Source organism: Mustela putorius, unplaced genomic scaffold (assembly GCF_011764305.1).
Source record: "Mustela putorius furo isolate JIRA1106 unplaced genomic scaffold, ASM1176430v1.1 tig00537227_pilon_pilon_pilon, whole genome shotgun sequence".
NCBI classification, from domain to species: Eukaryota; Metazoa; Chordata; class Mammalia; order Carnivora; family Mustelidae; genus Mustela; species Mustela putorius.
In genome coordinates this window covers 3,914,802-3,936,253 of record NW_025422368.1, presented here as the reverse complement: position 1 = coordinate 3,936,253, position 21,452 = coordinate 3,914,802, and the positions used below count along the sequence as shown (strand labels likewise).

General features: G+C 56.1%; 1 protein-coding gene across 4 annotated transcripts; it reads left to right on the top strand.

Annotated features, from left to right (window-relative positions):
* Positions 1-841: 841 nt before the first annotated feature.
* Positions 842-16,455, top strand: ACVRL1 (activin A receptor like type 1). Of its 4 annotated transcripts, XM_045072945.1 has the most exons (11): positions 842-858; positions 1,374-1,552; positions 6,036-6,104; positions 6,662-6,913; positions 7,107-7,318; positions 7,567-7,666; positions 7,999-8,145; positions 8,454-8,729; positions 9,335-9,532; positions 12,599-12,729; positions 14,192-16,455. In XM_045072945.1, exons 3-11 carry the CDS (start codon positions 6,041-6,043, stop codon positions 14,324-14,326), a joined length of 1,515 nt encoding a protein of 504 aa, XP_044928880.1. In that variant the 5' UTR covers positions 842-858; positions 1,374-1,552; positions 6,036-6,040; the 3' UTR covers positions 14,327-16,455. The 4 variants fall into 4 exon arrangements, with proteins under 4 accessions (XP_044928880.1, XP_044928881.1, XP_044928879.1 ...); XM_045072944.1 differs by lacking the exon at positions 842-858 and having other exon boundaries at positions 1,179-1,552; XM_045072946.1 differs by lacking the exons at positions 842-858; positions 12,599-12,729 and having other exon boundaries at positions 1,177-1,552.
* Positions 16,456-21,452: the final 4,997 nt, after the last annotated feature.

Below are 21,452 nucleotides of genomic sequence, written 5' to 3'. Positions count from 1 at the left end.
TGAGCCACCCAGGTACCCCTCCCCAGCTTTTTATTTATTAATTTAACATGTTCTTTGATGCCAACTAGCATTTTTACTCTGCACTAGGATGAGCATCATTGCCTTCATTTTCAGGATGGCCCTGTGAGACTGGCCTTGTTGATTACGCCCATTTAGCAGACCTGGGCGTGAGGTGTGGAGAAGTGTCACTTGTCTGAGGTTACGCAACTAGTCTGGATTCCCAGACTTCAGGGTCTTTGTGGGTAAGGAGGAGGCTAGAAATGAAGTCCTGCCTTCAGGGTGCTCCCAGTGGTTGGAGCAAAGTAAGCCGATGATGTCAGTGTTCTGAGCCTCTGTAAAGGAATCTGGAGGAAGAGCAAGTCTCTCTCTGGGGGAGAAGCCATTCTGTTCCCCTCCCCAGAGCCTTGTCTGCCTTGTCCCATCAGTGTTCCCACATAGGTTCCAGTCCCCATCTCCATTTGGTGGGGTGAGGGGCCTGCCTGGAAGGGGGCAGTCCCAAGGCCGTTCCCAGCTTCTCCCTCCATCTGGCCAAGCCTTGTAGGGATAGGCATCCTTGTCACTGAGCTGTGCTGTGGCTGGAGGGGCTCCACTGTTCTCACCACTGACCCCGAGCAGTCCCATGGGGCCTGTTTACCCTGCGCTGAGCTAGGGAGCCTGCGGAAGAGGAGAGTGAACAAGAGGGGGTGAAGGGGCAAGAGGGAGGAGGCTGAGGGATTTGGACCGAGTGGGGAGTCCTTGGGGGCGGGGGTAGGGGGCGGAGAGGGCGGGGCTAAAATATTTCGGACCCTGCCAGCCCCAAACTCTGCCCGGGCTGCTCCTTCTAGGCCCGGGACCAGAGACTTGAGGGTGGGAGGACAGGTACGTCACCTCCCCTACCCCCTCATTCCCCTCCCCCCGCCCCAGTCCCGTTTCCCTGCGGTCCTTCCCCCTTCCAGTCCCAGATTCCAGGCCACCCCCTCCGCGGCTCAGAGAGCGAGGGGCCACCTCCCCCTCCATCCCCTCCTCGGTTGGACCCTCAGATCGTGCCTCCGGCCTCGGCTCCTGGCCCCATGGCTCCGGGCCTGGTCCCCACGAGACCCCCGCTGCCCGAGTCCAAGGCCCGCCCCCTCGGGGAGGCGGATGTGGGAGGCTCGGGCCGGGACGCGACCGCGATCCCGGGGCGGGGGGGGCGGAGGGGGGGTTGGCGGCCGCAGGGGGCGGCTGCCCTTGGGGTCTGGGAGCCGTGCGGGGGATGGTCCGGGCCCTGCGGCCCCAGCAAGGGGCGAGCGGACAGCCGGTCGGCTAGTTGGGCAATAGGAAACGGTTTATTAGGAGGGAGTGGTGGAGCCGGGCCAGGCAGGAAGACGCTGGAATAAGAAACATTTTTGCTCCAGCCCCTTTCCCAGTCCCGGGAGGCCGCCGCGCCATCCGCGCAGAGCGAGCCCCTCCCGGGTCCCAGCGCCGTCCAGGGCTGCACAAGACCCGCGCCGCCGTCCAGCCCTCGCTGGGCTACCGCGGCCTCTGCCGGGGAAGGGGACGTGCCCGGCCCGCTGCCCGCAGGGCGGGTCCAGAGGTGAGTCCAGGTCCGCGGGGCCGCCTGACCCCCGCCCCTCAAACCTGCAGAGGTCCTTCTTGGGGCAGATCCCATAGAGCGTCTCAAAGAGGTCGCCGTAGGGTCAGTCCCGCTCCTCACTGGGGCGAGCTGCCCCTCACCTTCCCCGCACATCTGCCCATGACCCCATCTGAGACTGGAACAGACTGGGCCTAAATCAGGCTGGGAATCAGAAGACTTCTGGCTCCTGGGCCTAGTCACTTAACTTCTCTGTTCCCCTAGCCTCATTTGTAAATGGGCAGAAGGGATTCCTGCTCTTCTTCCCAGATGAGGCCCCCCCCCCCCCCCCCGCGCCCCGATTCTGTCCAGGCAGCTGCCTTCACCAGGGAGGGAGTGTCTACTTCCTGAGCGTCCCCTGGAAGCCCACCTTTCCCAGACCAGCCTCTACAGCTCTTGCTTGAGATACCTGCCACTGTAATTCCCTCGAAAAAAACCTCACCTCCAAACCCTACACAGTCAGATAATCCCCATGCCATGGCCCTCCCTAGGGACCCAGGCCAGAGGCTTTCCCAATCTCCCTGCAGGCTGGGACCCCAGATTTTCAGCCGGCCCTGGAGGTCAGTGCTGTTAAGAGCATCTCTGGCCTGGCCACTCACCCCCTTTTCTTCTTGAAGGACAAGGGCATAGTGGACTCTAGCCCTTGGCCTCTCTATAGGAGGGGTTTCTGGATGAGTCAGACTCTGTCCTCTCTGATCCCTCTCTGCCCCATTTGCCTTGATCCCTCTCACCTCTCATCTCATTGGGTGTTAAAAATCGCTACCACTTATTGAGTACCTACTGTGTAGTCTTAGATGTGCACTGAGCTCCATTTCTCTCATGTCATCCTGGCCACAGTTTAGCAAGACAGGTTTATTATGTCCATCCTCCTGAAAAGGAAAGAGTTTCGGACCTGCGTCACTTGTCCAAAGCCCCATGGATGGTGTAAATGGTGCTATTGCATTTTGGGTGGCATTTATTAGGCGCTAACTGTGTGTCACTTAGTTTTCTGCTAAATAAGTACAGCGTACCCTTGAAATGAGCGCTCTTCTTATTCTCTCTCTCTCTCTCTCTTTTTTTTTTTTTTTTGTAGGGAAGCCTAAGCCTCAGAAAGTTGAAGTAACTTGCCCCACATCTCATAGCTCTAAGTGGCAGAGATAGGATTTGAACCCAGGCAGAGGCAGGATTTGAACCCTGACCCCTGTGCTGTCCGGTGCTGCCTGCGCTTTCTGTCTGGCCCTAGGATTTAGGCTTGATGCTCCATCACCCTGGCCATGAAGGGCCAGGGAGATGATGCCGTTGAAAGTGTTGTGTGTATGGGAAGGGCAGCTAGTCTGTGCTGTTTGGCTAAGACCTGTTGACATGCCAAGCGAGGCTCTTCCAGCCCTGTGACAATTCCTAGAGTGTGCTGGGGAGAAGCAGAATGACAGCCACCTTCTGGGCACACCCTGACTCTGGTTCTTCCACTTAAGACCAAGCCTACAGCAAGCAGATGATTTCTGTCTTCACATCTAAACAAACCCGCATTGGGCACCCGGCGATGACAACAGCTGTGTGACATCTGTTACTGTCCACAAACCCCACTTGCTCTCTTTCTGCCTTTGAGGGACTCACTGAACACTAGGAATTGGAGACAGGAAATGTCCAAGGGAGGATTTATTCCCAGCAGCGTAAGTTGATCAGGACATAGGTGGTGATCACAGGCAAGAAAGTTAATGTTCCTGAGCCTCAGTTTCCCCACTGGATGGTTGCCAGGATTAAATGAGATTAACCGATTAACCGTGAAAACTGAGTCCTTGGTCCATGAATAGTATTCAGAGATGGTCAATTCTTATCAGGAAGGCTTTCATGGTGGTAAATTAACATTTGAAATTAGCTTGGCACCTGGGATCTCTGCCCCCAAGCAGCGCTGCTTCTTTCCGCAGATCTTCCAGCTTCGAAGTGGAGGGATGCCACCCACCTTGGGGAGTCTGTGCTGGAGTCAGGTCTCCGGGCAGATCAGTCAGGGTCGCTGGGAGTCCAGACTGGTCTGGACACAGCACCCTCCTGTACTTCGCTCCATGCTGGGTCCGGCTAAAAGCGGAGGGAGAATCCCTGTTTTACTCCCCCATATTCCCGAGATTCAACCAGAGGTGGATTCTGCAAATGCTGCCAGGCCCTCCCTGCACTGTGGCTGAGTCTGGGAAGCTGGAGAACAAAGCCCTCACCCGCCCTCACCTCTGCAGGGGCTCCTCTAGCTGGGGAGGGGAGGTGCCCTAGTGGGAGTGAATCTCTGCCCTCCGCACCTTGGTCCCTGACCCAGCAGGGCCCATACAGTGAAATGAAAACAGGTGGCCCGGATTTAGCCCCGTGTAGGGCACATTTCTCAGGGGGTGGTACCCATGCCAACTGATGAGAATTACCTGGAGATCTTTTTAAAAATGCATGCTTCTTGCTGGTCCCAGATGGACTGAAGTCAGAATTTGGAAGGGGGGTGCATAGTAAGGCCAAAAAATGTGCATTTCTAACGAAGCGCTTCAAGCAATTCTAATGAGTAATAAAGTAGGTAAGGGGGGTACACTGGGGCAAAGTCAGAGAAGTGGACGCATGGGTACAGGATCCGAAAAGGATGCCTGACTTCTTCCTTCCAGTTATCCACCCTTTCTTTCCTACCCTGTGCTTTCTCTTTAGCTGCTCTCTGGGCAAGCAAAGGCTTCCATGGATGGCTTCCCCACCCCTACCCCAGGCGACAAATTCGGCTCCTCTGGAGCTCCTTCTCCAGCTACCAGTTGCATTGCTGGACAGAGTCCTCACTGCCTGCCCAGGGGTGGGGGGAGCAAGAGGCAGGAGGTCAGGCAAGAGACTGGGGACACAGCTGCAGCAGCCCAAGGCTCTGTTTCCTCCCCCAGCCCTGGGCCTCTGGGGCAGAGGAAGCCCAGGCAGGAAGGCCAGAGCTGCCACCAGCCAGAGAGGCCCACGAGCCACATGCATCGCCCCCAACCATCCTGCCCTCAAGGCCTCAACACCATGGAGCTTCATTTGGTACCATTCTTAGACTATGGGCCTGCCAAGCCCATGTGGCCAGACAGCCAGCCCTCCCAGCCTCCCTGGGGTATGCCAGAAGTCACTCCCACTCCCTCATGTTAGCTGCTCCTGCCTGGGGATCCAGTCGCCAGGCACACATCCGCACCCTCGAGACCATTCCAAAAGTCCTTCTTGCTGTCTGCCCTCAGTCCTTGCTGCAGTGTCAGCCCTTATCCTCTTGTTCTCAGCCTTTGAGAAATGAAGAAGGGGGTGACTTTCTGGAGCACTGGATGGTTTGGGACCTGGGTTGAGGACTATCCTAGATCAGAATTACTTCCCTAACCCTCTCTACCACACTTCTGGAAAAGTTCAACCTTAACCAGCCATGGAAGGTCAAACATTCAGTGCCTAAGTATGTTTCACTTCCCCTCCCACGTTCACTGGCCCTACCCCCACCCCTTCCCTTCCCAAGACAGCAAGGAGAGAGAAGGGAGGGGGCCAGGGAATGGCTCAGAGTGGGTGTCTTATACTCTGGTGAGGCGTAGAGGGGTTTCCTTGCACCTGGTGTGAGCCAGCGCTGTTCAAGATGTGTATGGTTGTTACAGCCCAGAGGGCTCAGACCCAGGCTGTCACCTGGATTGGGAGACAGAACGGAGGAAGCAGTGGCCTGGGAGTCTGAATACCTGGGGTGTACTCCTGTTACCGCCACTGACCTTGTACAAGTTTGACCTTGGACGAGTCTCTTGGGCTGTCTGTGGTTTAATCTCTATCTTTTCTAAAATAAGGAGCTGGGCTTTGTGGTTCCCAAGGTGTCACCCCAGAATTCTGTCATGGGGCGGTCCCAGCTGCAAGTGGCTCTTCCAGACCCTGTAGCCACCCCAGCCTGCCCTGAGAACACACCCGGAGCTCTTTACTGTGCGTGACTCCTGCCTGTTCTATCCAGACCCCAATCTAAACAATCTTGATTCCTGTTCCCAGCTTGGCGGGACCCTGAATGGCAGGAAGTGAAGACAGGAGCCTGTTTATGTTTGAGGCAGCCAGTGCTGGGGGGGGGCACTGGGAAAAGGGTGGACAGGGAGGGGGTGGGCAGGAGTGGAGGACCGACGGGTGCGGGGGACTGCTGAAGAGAAGCTCCTTGCACCCCAGCCTCATGCCCTCTCTGCCCTCCAGTCTGAACTCAGAAGCAGGGGTAAAGAGCTGGGAGTCCCCCAAACTCTCTGTCACTTAAGCATGGCTCCCCCACCCTCTACCCCTAACAGGATGGTTTCCATGGGGAAGTGAACCAGGACTTCCCCTCCAGGCCCCGCCCCAAGGCCAGACACAGGGAGTAGGGAGGAGGCCTCCCTGCCCACCCCCCCAAAACTCCCAGTAATTTCCTCTGGGTGGGAGGGACCCACAGTCAGTGGCTGAAAACTCTGAGGGGATCACATTTCACAGACCTTACTGCACCCCCTCTCCTCTTCAGGGACCATGATCTTGGACCCCCCCAGGAGAGGCCTTCTGATGTTCCTGATGGCCTTGGGCCTGACCCAGGGTAAGTACTAGGAAAGCAGGTAGGGGACAGGGGCCGGAATGGGGAAAGAGCTGGCTGGGTTCAGCTCTTGCTGGGGCTGAATTTGAGGAGCTAGAGAGAGGAGCTGCTTAGGAGCTTGGCTGGAGGGTGGGAGGCAGGCTTAGTTAGAGTAACCCCCCTGCTACCCCAGCCCTCCTTTGTGTCCTGATGCAAACCCATGGGCTGCTGTTCTACTGGACTCCACGTTGGGCACCTCTATCTGGGGCGTGCAGAGTGGGGACATTGACAGGGAGGGCCTGGGAGAGCACTCAGGGTTAGGGCTGGGGGCCAGAGCTGGGCCTAGGACCCAAAGGGAGGGTCCTAGGATCGGGGGGGAGGGGCAACAATAGCCTGGTTCTCATCATGTCAGAGGGTAAGTTTCTAGAAGGAAGGATAATCTAAGGATGGGACTAAAAGGAGCAAGGCCTCAGGGGTTGTGTTTGAGAGGCCAGAAGGGAGGGGCAACGGGATAGACATGGGTGTGAGGCCCAGCCTAGGAGTGGGGCCCAGAGTGGCTGAGCTTCCAGTGTGTCTCACAGGTGACCCCATGAAGCCCTCTCGGGGCCCGCTGGTCACCTGCACCTGTGAGAGCCCACAGTGCAGGGGGCCTACCTGCCAGGGGTTCTGGTGCACAGTCGTGCTGGTGCGGGAGGAGGGCCGGCAGCCCCAGGAGCACCGGGGCTGCGGGAGCCTGCATGAGGAGCTGTGCCTGGGGCGCCCCACGGAGTTCGTCAACCACTACTGCTGCTACAGCAACCTCTGCAACCACAACGTGTCCCTGGTCCTGGAGGGTACGTGCAGCCACCCCAGCTGGCCCTCCCCATCCTCTCTGACCCTTCCTTCTCGCCCTGCTCCCACCTCACGCTCTGGCAAGGAGGGGTGGCGGGAGGAGGGGAGGCAGGACCCTGGGATCTGACTGGCAGAGTGGCCAGGTGGGGGGATCTGGCCTGGTGGTAGCTGGGCCTCCGTGTCCCCCTCCACCAGCCACCCAAATTCCTCCGGAGCAGCCGAAGGTAGATGGGCAGCTACCTCTGATCCTGGGCCCCGTGCTGGCCTTGTTGGCCCTGGGGGCCCTGGGGGCCCTGGGCCTGTGGCATGTCCGGCGGAGGCAGGAGAAGCAGCGGGTCCTGCACAGCGAGCTGGGCGAGTCCAGCCTCATCCTGAAGGCATCCGAGCAGGGGGACAGCATGCTGGGGGTATGGGCTTGGGAGAACCTGGCATGCGGGTTGGGGAGGGGTGGGAGACAGGAGCCACAGAACCAAAGGGGGTGCTGAGGGACAGGTAACCAAGAAAGGTGCAATCGCAGACACTCAGAGATCTGGGGGGTGGGGGTTGCTGGACGAGTGAGGAGCACGTGACGACAGTAGCGGGTCCCAGCTTAAGGAGGAAGAAATGGCCTGGGCTAGGTGGTGCAGCCCGTCAGTGGCCTGTCTGTATTCCTCAGGATCTCCTGGACAGTGACTGCACCACAGGCAGTGGCTCAGGACTCCCCTTCCTGGTGCAAAGGACAGTGGCACGGCAGGTGGCCCTCGTGGAGTGTGTAGGTGAGCCGTGGAGGGGAGGTGGGACCAAGGGCTCCTGTGATCTTGCAGGAGTGAGCAGACTCTTGGCTTCCAAGTCACAGGCAGGGCCAGGCCCCGAATGGGAATTCTGCTGGGTAGGGAGTGGCCCGGAGATGGGTCAGGACGAGACCTTCTGCAGATGCTGGGGTAGCCAGGCAAATGGGGCTGGGGCTGGACTAAGTGAAACAAACATCAGGATTTTGCAGTTGGGTTTAGTGCAGCACCAAGATGGGGGTTTCTTCTGGGGTTCCCCATGCCCAAGGGCTGTACGTGCCCATATGCGACCTCTACTATCTCTCCCATTTTTGGATCAGGCAAGGGTCGCTACGGTGAGGTGTGGCGTGGCCTGTGGCATGGAGAAAGCGTGGCCGTCAAGATCTTCTCTTCAAGGGATGAACAGTCCTGGTTCCGGGAGACTGAGATCTATAATACAGTGCTGCTCAGGCACGACAACATCCTCGGTAAGTGGGAAACACTAAGTCCGACCCGGGGCTTTCAGCCCCCCGCCCTCAGGGCTGGAGTCCCTGACCTAGTCAGGCCTAGCGACACTGACCTAGTCCTGAAGGACACCTGTCAGCCCCTCAGCCCCGACCTCTGACTCCAGCTCCCTCTCCGACCTAAGCCAGATCAGCCTCCACCCCCAGCCCCAGCTTTGCCCCGACCACCTCTCCTCTGTCCCCAGCCCTGACCCTGACCCCGACCCCGATCAGTCCAGCCTCCTTTCTCCCTTGCCCCTCTGCTGAGCCATCTATGGACGCTCTGCCCATAGGCTTTATTGCCTCGGACATGACCTCCCGCAACTCGAGCACGCAGCTGTGGCTCATCACGCACTACCACGAGCACGGCTCCCTCTACGACTTTCTGCAGAGGCAGACACTGGAGCCGCAGCTGGCCCTGAGGCTAGCTGTGTCGGCTGCCTGCGGCCTGGCTCACCTGCACGTGGAGATCTTTGGCACGCAGGGCAAGCCGGCCATTGCCCACAGAGACCTCAAAAGCCGCAACGTCCTGGTCAAGAGCAACCTGCAGTGCTGCATCGCTGACCTGGGTGAGCTGCTGGGCAGGGGCGGGTGCCGGCCGGGCGCGGGCTCGAGCACCCAGCTTTGTCCTGTGTGTGTGTGTGTGTGTGTTGACAACGACGCTTCTGATCAGTGCTTTAAAACCTCCTGGCACGTGGATTGTCTGTTTCACCTCTGCAAGAGCCCCGCGAGTTGCCTGGTGGCTTTGCAAGCCCAGACTCCTTCTGGTGTACCGCCTGGGCTCCAGGACTTGGGAGAAAGGGGCAGGGTACCAGGAACCTGGGTTGTCCCCCTGGCTTCACTTGACTACATTGCTCCCCTCACCAGGCCTCGGGGTTCTGCTCTGTGAAATGGGCACAATAACGCCTGCTTCGCCCACTCACATCTCTCTGGGCACTTGGGCACCTAGCAGGAGGGCTACACAAGCCAAGCATACCCCTGGTATACCAGGGGCGGGTGGGCCCAGGGGTGCGGTCTCCCAGCCGGCCTCCAGGCAGGTGTCCATCTGCCTGCTGCTCCATGTCCCACCATCTCTCTCCATGCCCTCCTCACCTCCTGCACCCCAGCTTCTGGGGCCACCCCGGAGTCTGGGGGCTCGGCTGAGTGGCAGGAGTGACAGGCCCGGTCCCCACAGGCCTGGCTGTGATGCACTCCCAGGGTAGTGATTACCTGGACATCGGGAACAACCCACGAGTGGGCACCAAGCGGTACATGGCCCCCGAGGTGCTGGAAGAACAGATCCGCACTGACTGCTTCGAGTCCTACAAGTGGACAGACATCTGGGCCTTTGGCCTGGTGCTATGGGAGATTGCCCGTCGGACCATTGTCAACGGTGAGGGCCTGCCCTGTGCAGGGTTGGGGAAGAGGCCTGGGGCAGATGGATGGACAGGTGGACAGGCAGGAGACAGGGGCCTCCTGCCACAAATGGTGTCCACGGCCTGAGGGTTCAACTGAGTGACCTTTTAAAGTGTGACTCTGGGAGTCTGCGAGTCTGGCTGTGAAATCCTGGATAATAACAGAAATATCAGTAGCAGCTAACTTTTATTGAGCTTAAGCATGTTATATCCATGTATTGTCCTACTACATCGTCCCGTGTTGGCAGGAGGTGGTGTCACTTCGTGGTTAAGAGCGTGGGTTGGGGGGGCGCCTGGGTGGCTCAGTGGGTTAAAGCCTCTGCCTTCAGCTCAGGTCGTGATCCCAGGGTCCTGGGATCGAGCCCCACATCGGGCTCTCTGCTCAGCAGGGAGCCTGCCTCCCCCCCTCTCTCTGCCTGCCTCTCTGCCTACTTGTGATCTCTGTCTGTCAAATAAATAAATAAAATCTTTAAAAAAAAAAAAAAAAAAAAGAGCGTGGGTTGGGAATCACACCACCTGGGCTCCGTTCCTGACCTTGCCACTGACCATGGGCAGGTTACTTAACCTCTCTGTGTCTCAGTTTCATTTGAAAAGGGGAATGAAGACAGCTCAAGTTGTTGAGATAATCCCAGGATAGTATCTGAAGCTATTCTGGGGCTCGGTAAATATTCATGGCAATTTATTGTAGTAACGGATGCCTGACACAGTATCGTCCCCGTTTCCCAGGTGAAGGTACTGAGGTACAGAATTACTGAGGGCTGGAGGCAGTGCCGGGGTCTGAAATCCAGGCCATCGCACTCTGGGGCCGTGGTTTCTTTGCTGCAAAAAGGCAGGATAGAATAGCGTCTACACTGCCTGCTTATCGCTGCCTCGTTATGACTGCGGGTGCCTGTGAATGGGCTGGGAGTAGGTGGAGGGACCCTGTTCCTGCTGGCCAGGACAGGGATAGCCCTGGGACCGGAGCCTTCCCAGCCCTGGGGTGGATGGATATTGGGTGGTGGTCTGGACCAGGTTGGGGAGGCTTGTCAGTCTCCATGGAGGCTGTCTATGGGGAGGGATTGCTGGCTGTCCTGACAGGTTGGGGACAACCTCAGGATATGATTGGAGCTCTGTTCCTTGGGGACAGGGACCTTCTCATTTCCTGAGCATCTGCTAGTAGCCACCCCCAGGCCAGGCTTCATTTCCCCTTAACAATGACAGGTGGAGGGCAGAGTGTAACCATTCGGTCCCTCTGGGAGACTCTCGAGGGGGCTCAAGATTCCTGTCCTCTCAGGTGTGAACTCCTAGTCTAACATTGGCTGGGGCAGGGGGCACCTGGAAGGAGCCGAGGCCCCTTGGATGAGGCTGCGGGCGGAAAGAGAGGGCTGGCCGGGCCAGGGCTGATCGGGCCAGGGCTGATCGGGGAGGCTGACTGCAGGCTCCTGGGGCGGAGGGAAGCTCTGTCAGCCTCACACAGATTCGTGGTGCATTATAAACACTGTAATCTGGTGTCAGCCCCGGCACTGATTAAAGGCCCATTAGACACGCTCAGGCCTCTGTGCAGCGCTGATTAGGGCTCGAGCGGCACAGGGGCCGGCCTGGAAGCCCGCCATGGAGAGAACAGCTGGTGTAGGGCTCTTTGAGGTTGTGACTGTGTGGCCATGGCCCCCCACCTCAGGCTGGGAAGCAGGGGCGGCAGGAGGGGTCTAGGGGGCCTTCTCTGGTTCTGGCCTCTTCGGCCTGAGCTGTCCGCAGCTCTGCAGGCAGCGTTTTCCAGAAGTTTCCTGCTAAGGGACGTTGGGGAGGAGCGGCGCTGGTGACTGAGGAGGGCAGCGAGGCCTGTGCTGTCATTGACAGTGGGTGGCTGTTATGTTTCTCCTTGTGCCACGTCCCCCAGCAGTAGGCCAGCTCTCCTCCTGTGAGCAGAGCTTGGAGGTCAAGAGCGTGGGCTTTGGTTAGAGCGTCTGGGCTCACTTAAATCCGTCACTACTTACCTGTGTGATTTTCGCCAAGTTTCTTCACCCTTTTGGCCTTGGTTCCATTGTTCATAAAGTGGAGCTAATAGTATGACTTATCTCACAGGGTTGTTGTGAGGATTTAATGCTGTGAAGTTAGAACAGCACCCCGCACAGCGTACGTGGCCAGTAAATGTGTTTTGTTTTTGTTTTTAAAGATTTTATTTATTTATTTGACAGAAAGAGACACAGAAGGAACACAAGAAGGGGGAGTGGGAGAGGGAGATGCAGGCTTCCTGCTGAGCAGGGAGCCTGATATGGGGCTTGATCCCAGGCTTCTGGGATCATGAGCTGAGCTGAAGGCAGATGCTTAATGACTGAGCCAGCCAGACGCCCCCAGTAAACGTTTTTATCAGGCATCTGGGAGAATAGGGACCTGGGAGCAGTGCCTGGGCCCTGGGTGGGAGGCAGCCAGAGAGAGACTATAATAAGGTCCAGCCTAGGAATCTGATGAGATGAGTTTAAACCTAGACTCTGCCCTTACTAGTGGTGTAACCTTGGGCTTACCTTTCCTGAGCATAGTCTCTTCATCTGTAAGCTAGAGGTCACAATAATACCCAGGGGGTTGTGGCAAAGATGAAGAAGGGGGAGCACAAAAGTATTTACAGCACAGTGGCTGGCATCTTCTGGGGAGTGCAAGTTCAATAGCCATAGTTCTTTTTTTTCTTTTTAAGATTTTATTTATTTACTTGACAGAGAGAGAGAGAGATCACAAGTAGGCAGAGAGGCAGGAGGGGGAGGGGGCAGGGAAGAAGGCTCCCCGCTGAGCAGAGAGCCCATTGCGGGGCGTGATCCCAGGACCCTGAGATCATGACCTGAGCCAAAGGCAGAGGCTTAACCCACTGAGCCACTCAGGCACGCCATCAATAGTCATAATTCTTACTATTTGTAAACATATTGATTATATTTTAGAGGCCCTTTCAGGGTTAGCTTGGGTCAGATAGCTGGCTTTCTGGAACTTGGGACAGGAGGTGGGCAGGGCTCTCCTTGGGGTGGCATGGAGCCTTCCTGGGGTGCCAAGTGACAGTCCCATCCCCCCTCCATCCTCAGGCATTGTGGAGGACTACAGGCCACCCTTCTATGATGTGGTGCCCAATGACCCCAGCTTTGAGGACATGAAGAAGGTGGTGTGTGTTGATCAGCAGACCCCCACCATCCCCAACCGGCTGGCTGCTGACCCGGTGAGGCCTCGCTGGGGACTGGGGTGGCACGGGGTGGTGGCTCACGGCTGGGAGTTCTGGCTCCAGGAGCATGTGCCTGAGGTTTTTGCCTCCCCTGGAGAGGTTCCAGAGGATAGAGTCCAGGGTCCCTCTCTGGGGACCCCCTCCCTCATCCCTGGCCTGTGGACCCCTGAGATTTGGGTTATGCTGGGATGTTCAGAACCTTCCCTCTGGCTTGAAAAGTCAGAGTCTCTCTGCTGCATTTCTTGCTATGAACTTTCATTGTTGCTGTTTGTTTTTTTTTTTTTCTCAAAACCCTCCACATGCATACGTAAGATACATACACGTGTGTACATAAACACATACAGGCACACACATGCTTCTACACAAACATATCCTCACAGATACATATGTGGCGTGCGCAGACATGCCAGACTCTCAGCCCTGGGCAGACAAAGAGCATGTCTCCCACGCCTCCTCACTTCCCTGTTATCTGTCGCTGGGCTGGCTGACAATAAGTGCTCAATCAATGTTTCTGGATAGAGTGAATGTACATGGATACACACATAGGTGCACAGACACATGCATGTTTCTGCATAACATGCATATCCATAAAAAGCCGCATATATGCACTGCTCTGCACACACACACACACACACACACAGGCACACACACACTCCCTGTCAGGGGGCGGCTTGAGTTCTGAGGTTGGCTCACCCTGGGGCCACTGAGGGCCCTGGGCTGGGTTCCTCCGCAGGCACTCCCCCTGTGGCCCCTGGGCCCAGCCGGGGCTGGTGAAAGTGCTAGGGGAGGCTGCCCTCCGCATGGGGGTCTGGCTGTGGAGGGGCCCCTAAGCTTACACATCTCCCCTTCCCTGGATCTTGGCGGAGGTCGGGGGTGGGTATAAGGCATTCCACAGACCCTCCTCACAGAAGGGGGCCTGAGTGCACCCGAAGAGCTGGGTTGCAGCTGTCTTTCTGTCTTGCCTGTTGTCGTCCACCCACTTCTCACTCCACCATCTTCCTCTTCCTCTTCCATCTCTCTTTCTCCTCTCCTCCTTGCTTCCATTCTCCCCTCCCTTACCACACTGGCTTCCCTCTTTCCCTCCTCAACGCTCTCCTCCTTTCTATCCTGCTTCTGTCTCCCCATTTCTTTTTTTTTTCTTTTTCTTTTTTTTTTTTTTAAAGATTTTATTTATTTATTTAACAGAGAGAGCGATCACAAGTAGGCAGAGAGGCAGGCAGAGAGAGAGGAGGAAGCAGGCTCCCCGCTGAGCAGAGAGCCCCATGTGGGGCTCGATCCCAGAACCCTAGGACTCTGAGATCATGACCTGAGCTGAAGGCAGAGGCTTTAACCCACTGAGCCACCCAGGCGCCCCACTGTCTCCCCATTTCTGAGCATCCTCCTTGCCACCCCGTTTCCAGGTCCCCCTGACCCAGGTCTCTACTTCCTCTCCTCTGTGTCTCCCCCCTCCCCCAAACAGGTCCTCTCAGGCCTGGCTCAGATGATGCGGGAGTGCTGGTACCCCAACCCCTCTGCCCGCCTCACTGCACTGCGAATCAAGAAGACACTGCAGAAATTGAGCAACGGTCTTGAGAAGCCCAAAGTGATTCACTAGCCACAGGCCTGAAGTCCGACTCTCCTCTGCCTGCAGTGCATGTGGGGTGGGGAGGCAGACGGTGGCCCAGGGGCGGCTGTGCCTGCCGGGCTCATCCAGCCAAAAATACAGCTGGGCTGAAACCCGATCTTCCGCCGTCTGGCCTGCTCAAAGCAGCAGGCTCCCTGACGCCTGGCTCCCTTCTCACCCTTATGCCCCGGGTGCAGTCCCTACCACCCCCAGGACAGGATGCGAAAGAGGCCCCAGAGCCAGGGTGGCCAGGCCAGGGAATCCCAGTCGTGGGCCTGGAGCCCAGGTCTGCACTTTTCCCCCTGCCCTCGGTCAACCCCGCTGCCCCACCAGAGCTGCCAGGGTGACGCAGGGTTCTCTCTAGCCTTCAGGACACATCCTGCCTCTGGCATCAGCCCCACACCCACAGTCCATCATTTCCTCTCTGTGGGCTTGTCCGGGGCCTCTGTCTCCTGGACATGACCCCACCAGCCGAGTGCCAGCCGCCTGGGAGAGCTGGGGCCCTCCCTAGCTCACTTCTTAGGGCATTAAACCAAGGAATCCTGCTGCAGCCATGGCTGGGTTGGAGGACTGCAGAGAGGTAGTTGGTCAGACGGGGGAGGCCCAGGACCTTCAGAACAACGGGGAGATGCTAAAGCCAAGCACAGCTGGGGAAAGGCTCAGCTGGGAGTCAGGAGACCCATGTTTTGGTCCTGGGCAATTGCTCTATGGGACAAGAATGAAGTCTTCACTGTCTGGAACCTTTGTTTCCTCATCTACCTATTGCAAGATTCAGTCCTGATGTCCTTTGAGGTTTTGTCAGCTCTGGTTTTCTTTGACATCTCAGCCTGTGTCAGGGGTCAGTCAGTTCATCTGTTCCTTCTGCTCCTTTTGCCCAGCCCTGGTAGTTTGCCTCAAGGTGGGGACTTGAAAATGACTTAATCTGAGGCTAGGAGTGCCTGAAAGGTCTCCTAGACAAATTCTACAAGCTCCAATTCCCACTTTAACTCAAACTAGTGGCTCTCCTTGGATTCAGACAGCTCTGAGCCTTTTGGCAGGCCACTCAACCCACTCTGTGGGTTAGCCTCTCTGTCCAGGGCTGAGAAGGACTGAGGGCTGGCTTCCTGCAGGGCCTCCAAGGCTCAGAAGACATTTGGCTCTGACCAGCAAGCCTCCAGCACCCAGATTCCTGCTCTCCACTGGCCCCTGGCCCGGGCCCACAGCCTTGGCCAGGCCCCAGACAGTGTGTGTCTAGGAAGAACCTGGTGGCTGTGGAGAAACACATGGAAAGTTCAGCATTTGGCCATGTCAAGGGTCTAGATCTGTGCCATGAAGAGGTTACCCCAAACCCTGGGTTGGTGGATGGGCTGGAGGTCGGTGGATTGAAAGTAGAGCCTGAGGGTTGGGGGATGGGGGCGCTCAGCCTAGGGACAAGGACAGTTCTAAGCTTGGAAGACCTAGCATCTCAGCCCTCAGGCCACAGTGGAGAAGGACCCTCAGTTTTCCACAGAAGGTGACAAAAGCAAAGCATCCTCCCTCCTGCTTTGAATGACCCAGCACAACCTCCCCGGGCAGCCTGCGTGCTGCTTCCGCCAGCCACAGTGGCACTTTCCCAGGCCTGTCGCCACAAGTTGTGCAAGGCCCACGGCACAACCAGGAAGTGAAACTGGGTGAAAACAGAAAGTAAGAGGGACCTGCTGGGTCCTCAGATGAGCTCGGGGCACTTTCATGTCCTCTGGTCACTGGAACCCACCCAGCCCAGGAGAGCTGCTAGAACCCACCCCACCATGCCAGATTTTTATCTCTGTTGGATTGGGGAAATGGGGACAAAGCATCTCCTCCTGGGACTCCACAGCCAGAAATGGAAGGCCACAGCTCCCGGTGAGGCTGGAAAATCCCTGAGGGGGAAGAAGGTCTGAGGCAGGAGGTGGAGTGACAGGGGCCTCTCTGTTGGGAAAAAGTAGTTAGTGGCTAGGGAGGGAGGGAGGCCCTGGGGAGAGCAGTGCTCCTGGTGCTCCTGTCTGAGGGTAGGAAGGTGTGACAGGGACCAAATTACAGTATATCACCTGGGGACGTTGTGGGAGCACTTAGATTGTGCTTAGCACATAGCAGGTCCTCAATAAACCGTGATTGAATCTCCAGCTCCTACTGAGTTTTCCCAGGCTGGTTGGTGCCTCAGCAGTGGCTTGACGCAGAGAAAACCTGAGGTGGCAGGGAAGGAGTGGGTCCCAGAGCATCATGACCGGTCTTTGCCCTTCGAGGTCGAGTCACAGCTGGCACAGACCCCCAGCACCCGACCCTCACAGCGGCCCAAATCTCTGTTCCGTCCCTCGGCTGAGAGCAGCCGGCTCTCGCGGCTCCTGCCACACCGCCCTCTGCTGGCGGACGGCTGCCCAGCAGCCGCCTCCCGCCCCGCCCCTGCGCGGGGACCCAGTGGCCCTTCCCGGAACGAGACCGACTCCCGCGCGCTGGGCGCAGCGTGCGCACGCTATGTCGGACTTCGGTTTGCAGGGACTGTGCCCTGAAAAACACACCTAGGAACGAGCTTTCTGCGTCTTTACGCAGGGGCAGCGTGGACCCGCCCACCTCAATTTCTCTGTTCATTTCCTTCCCAAATGCAGCCCCCACCTTGCCTGGAGTCAGCTCGCTCATCTCTAAAATGGGAAGGAGCTCACATCCTCCTCAGGGACCCATCTTAGCATCCTGCGCTTAGGAAGCACCTCCCCTACCCCTAACCCCGGGAAACTGGAGGCCAGGAAGTGTCATAGGGGAGAGGTACTGAAAGAAGCATAGAGGGTCTCCTCCATCTGACTTTCCAGCCTTGAAAATTTGCGCCTTTGTATTTGAGGCCTTCTTAGGGAACCGCAGAAAAGGTACCCTAATTCTTTCTACCCCCGAGGACGGACATGACTCCCTACAGACCGCATGTCGGCCTCATGCCTGGTGCCCACTAGAGTCTCCTGTGGCCTATATCCATGGAAGTGCCCACCACGGCCCACGGCCCACGCCCCCCCCCCTCCCCTTCCCAGAGGAACCTTTAGACCAGCTTTGGAGAAATTAGATCATTCCTGGAGTCCCACAAAGGCAGGCTTTCTCCTCCCTGGTGCTTACATCCCCACCCTGATGTCCACACTATGGTTGGACTTCGCTGGGTTCAGAGAAAGGAGAATCGACGCATTGCCCTCCAGGGTTAGAAGAGTCCCTGGGAGATCACCATGTCCTAGCCTCACTCTCCCACTTAGAGCCTGGGGAACGTGCCTGTCCATGGAAGAAGGAGACCCACTGACTTCTTTGCAGTTTTGCCCTGCTTTCCTGGGGGACACCAACCTCCAATTTTCGAAACCTGTACACAGAGAGAGAATATCATCTGTGTAATGAGAACCCTCCCTAAGGAGTGATGAGTGTCTGTAATATGCCCAAGTAGGGGTGAAGGTGGTCTCCAGAGCATGGGCTTCGAAGCTGAGGACCACAGTTCCCCTGCCAAGGCCTCAAGGCACCCAGTCTCCTAAGGACGGTTCTCTCTTCTTCTACCCAAAACACCAAACTCCCTCAGTCCCACCCCATATCAGCCTTCAAAGAGGGTGTTCTGCTTCCCCCTAAACCTCCCTTGCATCAAGATTAACAGACCAAGATGTGGCCATCCTCATGTGTAAGAGACCTAGGCCTGGAGGTGGATCAGAGGGTGCACATCCTGAGTCCAGCCTCCCGGGGTGGGGACCGATGCTATCTGTGCCACTGTCGCTCTAGGTGGGCGACTCTTGGAAGGAGCCACTTCCACCAGGGCCACATTCAGTTTGCTAGAAATAGAGACAGAGGGCTTCTTGACTTTGCATATAATTTGCATAATGTCATAGACACACAGTCTATTTTCAGGCAGATTTCAGGTTAAAGTGTTGTCACTTGCTGCCCTGCAGGGTGTCACGTCTGGATGAGTCTCTCCTCTGTTCTTTCTCACCCACCCACTCTTACTGACCTAAATCCCAACTTCAGGAGCAAGTGGCGAGGTGAGGGGGAAGAGTGGGGTTGTCCGGGGAGAGACGAGGACAGGGCAAGAAGCACACTGGAATTTCCATGATGGGCAGAGGGCGAAGGAATGGGAAGCGAGGTAGCCTGCACTCTGTTCTTCAGAACCTTTCCCGTCTCTCTCAACCAGGAGAACGGCCAGTTCCCATACTCTTGACTCAGGGTTCTGCCAGTTTGAAGAAAGACATCTCGATCAACCTGTTCCTCCAAGCCACCCATAAACCCTTGCTTGGCCCAGCTATCCCTCTTGGGTGTTTATTTTCAGCACTAAGATTTGATCTTCGCCTCCTGTGAAATCTGACCCACAGTCTGGCCCTCTCCTGGGAGTCCCATCTGGGAGACCAGGATCCTGGTCTGATGATCCGTGTTTTTAAAGCACCTGGCACATAGTAGGAGGTCAATCAGCACTAGAGCTCCTCTCCTTCCCTCCGTCTAGAAGTCGGTGCCAAGCTCCTAATTGTCCCAGCCCTGGATGCCCCGCACAGCCACCATCCTCTGAGTGCTCGAGCTAGAAAGGCCAATTGGGGTGACTGTCGCTAAGTTGTTGATGACCTTGGCAGGTCATGTGGCCTTTCCTCAGCTAGAAAGGAAGGGGTTTGGTGGGCTTTAGAGCCAAGAGCAATTCTTATTTCATAGCTTGAGCTGTTTGGTGACTTGTCCTTGGTCACAGAGAGCTGGGGTGAAGCCCCACCCTCCCGCAAAACGTTCGGCCTCAGGGCCTGTCTGGTGCGCTGTCTCACTACATAGACCCAAGGATTTACCAGATACCAAGGCAAAGAGCCTTACCGGGTCCTGGGAATCATAAGGCCACTCGGTCAGGCTGGACAGCAGCAGTGCGCTACCCAGAATTCCCAGTCCCTGGCGTCCAGTCTCCCTGGACCTGCCTCGTCCCCTTAGGCAGGCGTTTCCTGTTGATAAGAAGCTCAGTCACAAACACTGATAAAGAGATGAAGAAAGGAAATTGACGGGCTTGGGTATAATGGGCATTTTGTCTGCCTTTTCTACCTTCTTCCTTCTCCCAGTACCCCTCCCCCACTGCTTCCCAGAACTGAGGGGAAAACATGCCTCCCACCTCCACTGTCGGCCTTATTTTGTAGTTTCCAGGAATTTGGCCTCACAGAGCCCTTAGAAGCAGAGCCTAGCTTGACCTGGTTGGGGGTGGGCTGGGGCGCAGGGTCAGAGCTCAGTGGCAGGAAGCACTGGGTGCTGTGAGGCCCCCAAGCGCAGGGAGAAGGGCAGTGGCAGCAGGAAGGAAGGACGGTCAGGCACAGGTTGCATCCGTGACCTTCTCTCTCCCTCCTTCCTGCAGAGGCCTGGCTCCAAGTAGTGGCTAGGTGGCTGCATAGTCTATAATTAGTGGATTTTCCATAATTTTAGTCTCAGGCTCATTACTGGAAAATCTCATTAATTTTGACTCCACTAATTTGGAACCTGTGATCCTTCAGGACAAGGAGCCGGACTGATCTTTAGAAAAACAAACACAGCAAACAAGTTTGCAAAGCATCCTCGGCTGCCCGTCTTGGTTCTGGATTTGTAAACTCACCTGGACGAAGGCAGTTTTTCACAAGCATCCCCCGCCATGTAGTTAGGATAACCTGCCACCAGGTGGGTGATGAGGTCTTACCGGCCAAGTAGGCTTTAAGTAGCCATTGCTTGGGGATAGTGGTGTTCTAAAGATCTCTATTTAATATCCGCTCCCCCCCCCGCCCCCACGTGCTTCCCCCCTTTCCCAGAGATGTAATTCCTTAATGAAACATGCGAACGTGAAGGAGTAGAATAGATGGGTCTCTGAATGGCCGGGATTTAAAAGAAAAACAACAGCCATTTAGCCACGCGGTGACTTTCTCTTGAATTCCTGTTTCCAGTCCTGGTACCCTCCTGACCAGGGGCTCCTGGCTTCCGTCCCTCCTATCTTTCGTTGCACTTTGGATGCTTGAGGAAGGAGCAGAGTAGTAGTCAAGATTCCAGCTGGGTTTTCTGTTTAGTAATTAGTAATTCAACAGATTTATTCTTTTTTTTAAGATTTTATTTATTTATTTGACAGACAGAGATCACAAGTAGGCAGAGAGGCAGGCAGAGAGAGAAAGGAAGGGAAGCAGGCTCCCTGCTGAGCAGAGGGCCTGATTCGGGCCTCAGTCCCAGGACCCTGGGATCATGACCTGAGCTGAAGGCAGAGGCTTTAACCCTGAGCCACCCAGGTGCCCTCAACAGATTTATTCTTAATTTAACTTTATTTATTAACTTTTAAGATTTATTTATTTGAGAGACAGAGAGGGAGAGAGAGAAAGAGAGAAAGCAAAGAGGGGGAGTGAGAGGGAGAAGCAGGATCTCTACTGAGCAGAGAGCCTGATGCGGGACTCAATCCTAGGATCCTGGGATCATGACCTGAGCTGAAGGCAAAAGCTTTAGCCCACTGAGCCACCCAGGCACCCCAAAAGGAGCATTTATTTAAAAAAGATTTTATTTATTTGACGGAAAGAGAGCACAAGCAGGGGGAGTGGCAAAGGGAGAGGGAGAAGCTTGTTCTCCACTGAGCAGGGAGCCCAACACGAATTTGATTGCAGGACTCCAGGATCATGACCTGAAAGGAAGGCAGACACTTAACTGACTGAGCCACCCAGGTGTCCCAAAAGTAGCATATTATATACACTATTCTACACCTTACTTTTTTTTTCCCTTTAAAAAAAAAGATTTTATTTATTTATTTGACAGAGAGAGAGAGAGCAGAAGCAGGGGGAGCTGCAGACAGAAGGAGAAGCAGGATCCCTACTGAGCAGAGAACCTGAATGGGGGGCTCTATCCCAGGACTCTGAGATTATGACCTGAGCTAAAGACAGATGCTTAACTGGCTGAGCCATCCAGGCGCCCCAACACCTTACTTTTTTCACTTAATATACCTTGGGGGTGCCTGGGTAGCTCAGTTAAGCATTTGACTCTTGGTTTCAGCTGAGGTCATGATCATGATCTATGGGTTGTAGGGTCAATCCCCTCATGGGGCTCCATGTTCAGCTCAGAGTCTGCTTATCCCTCTCCCTCCCCCTCTGCTTCTCCCCCTGCTGGCTCTCTCTCTCTCTCAAATAAATAAATAGAATCTTTAAATATTAGGGAAGAAAGG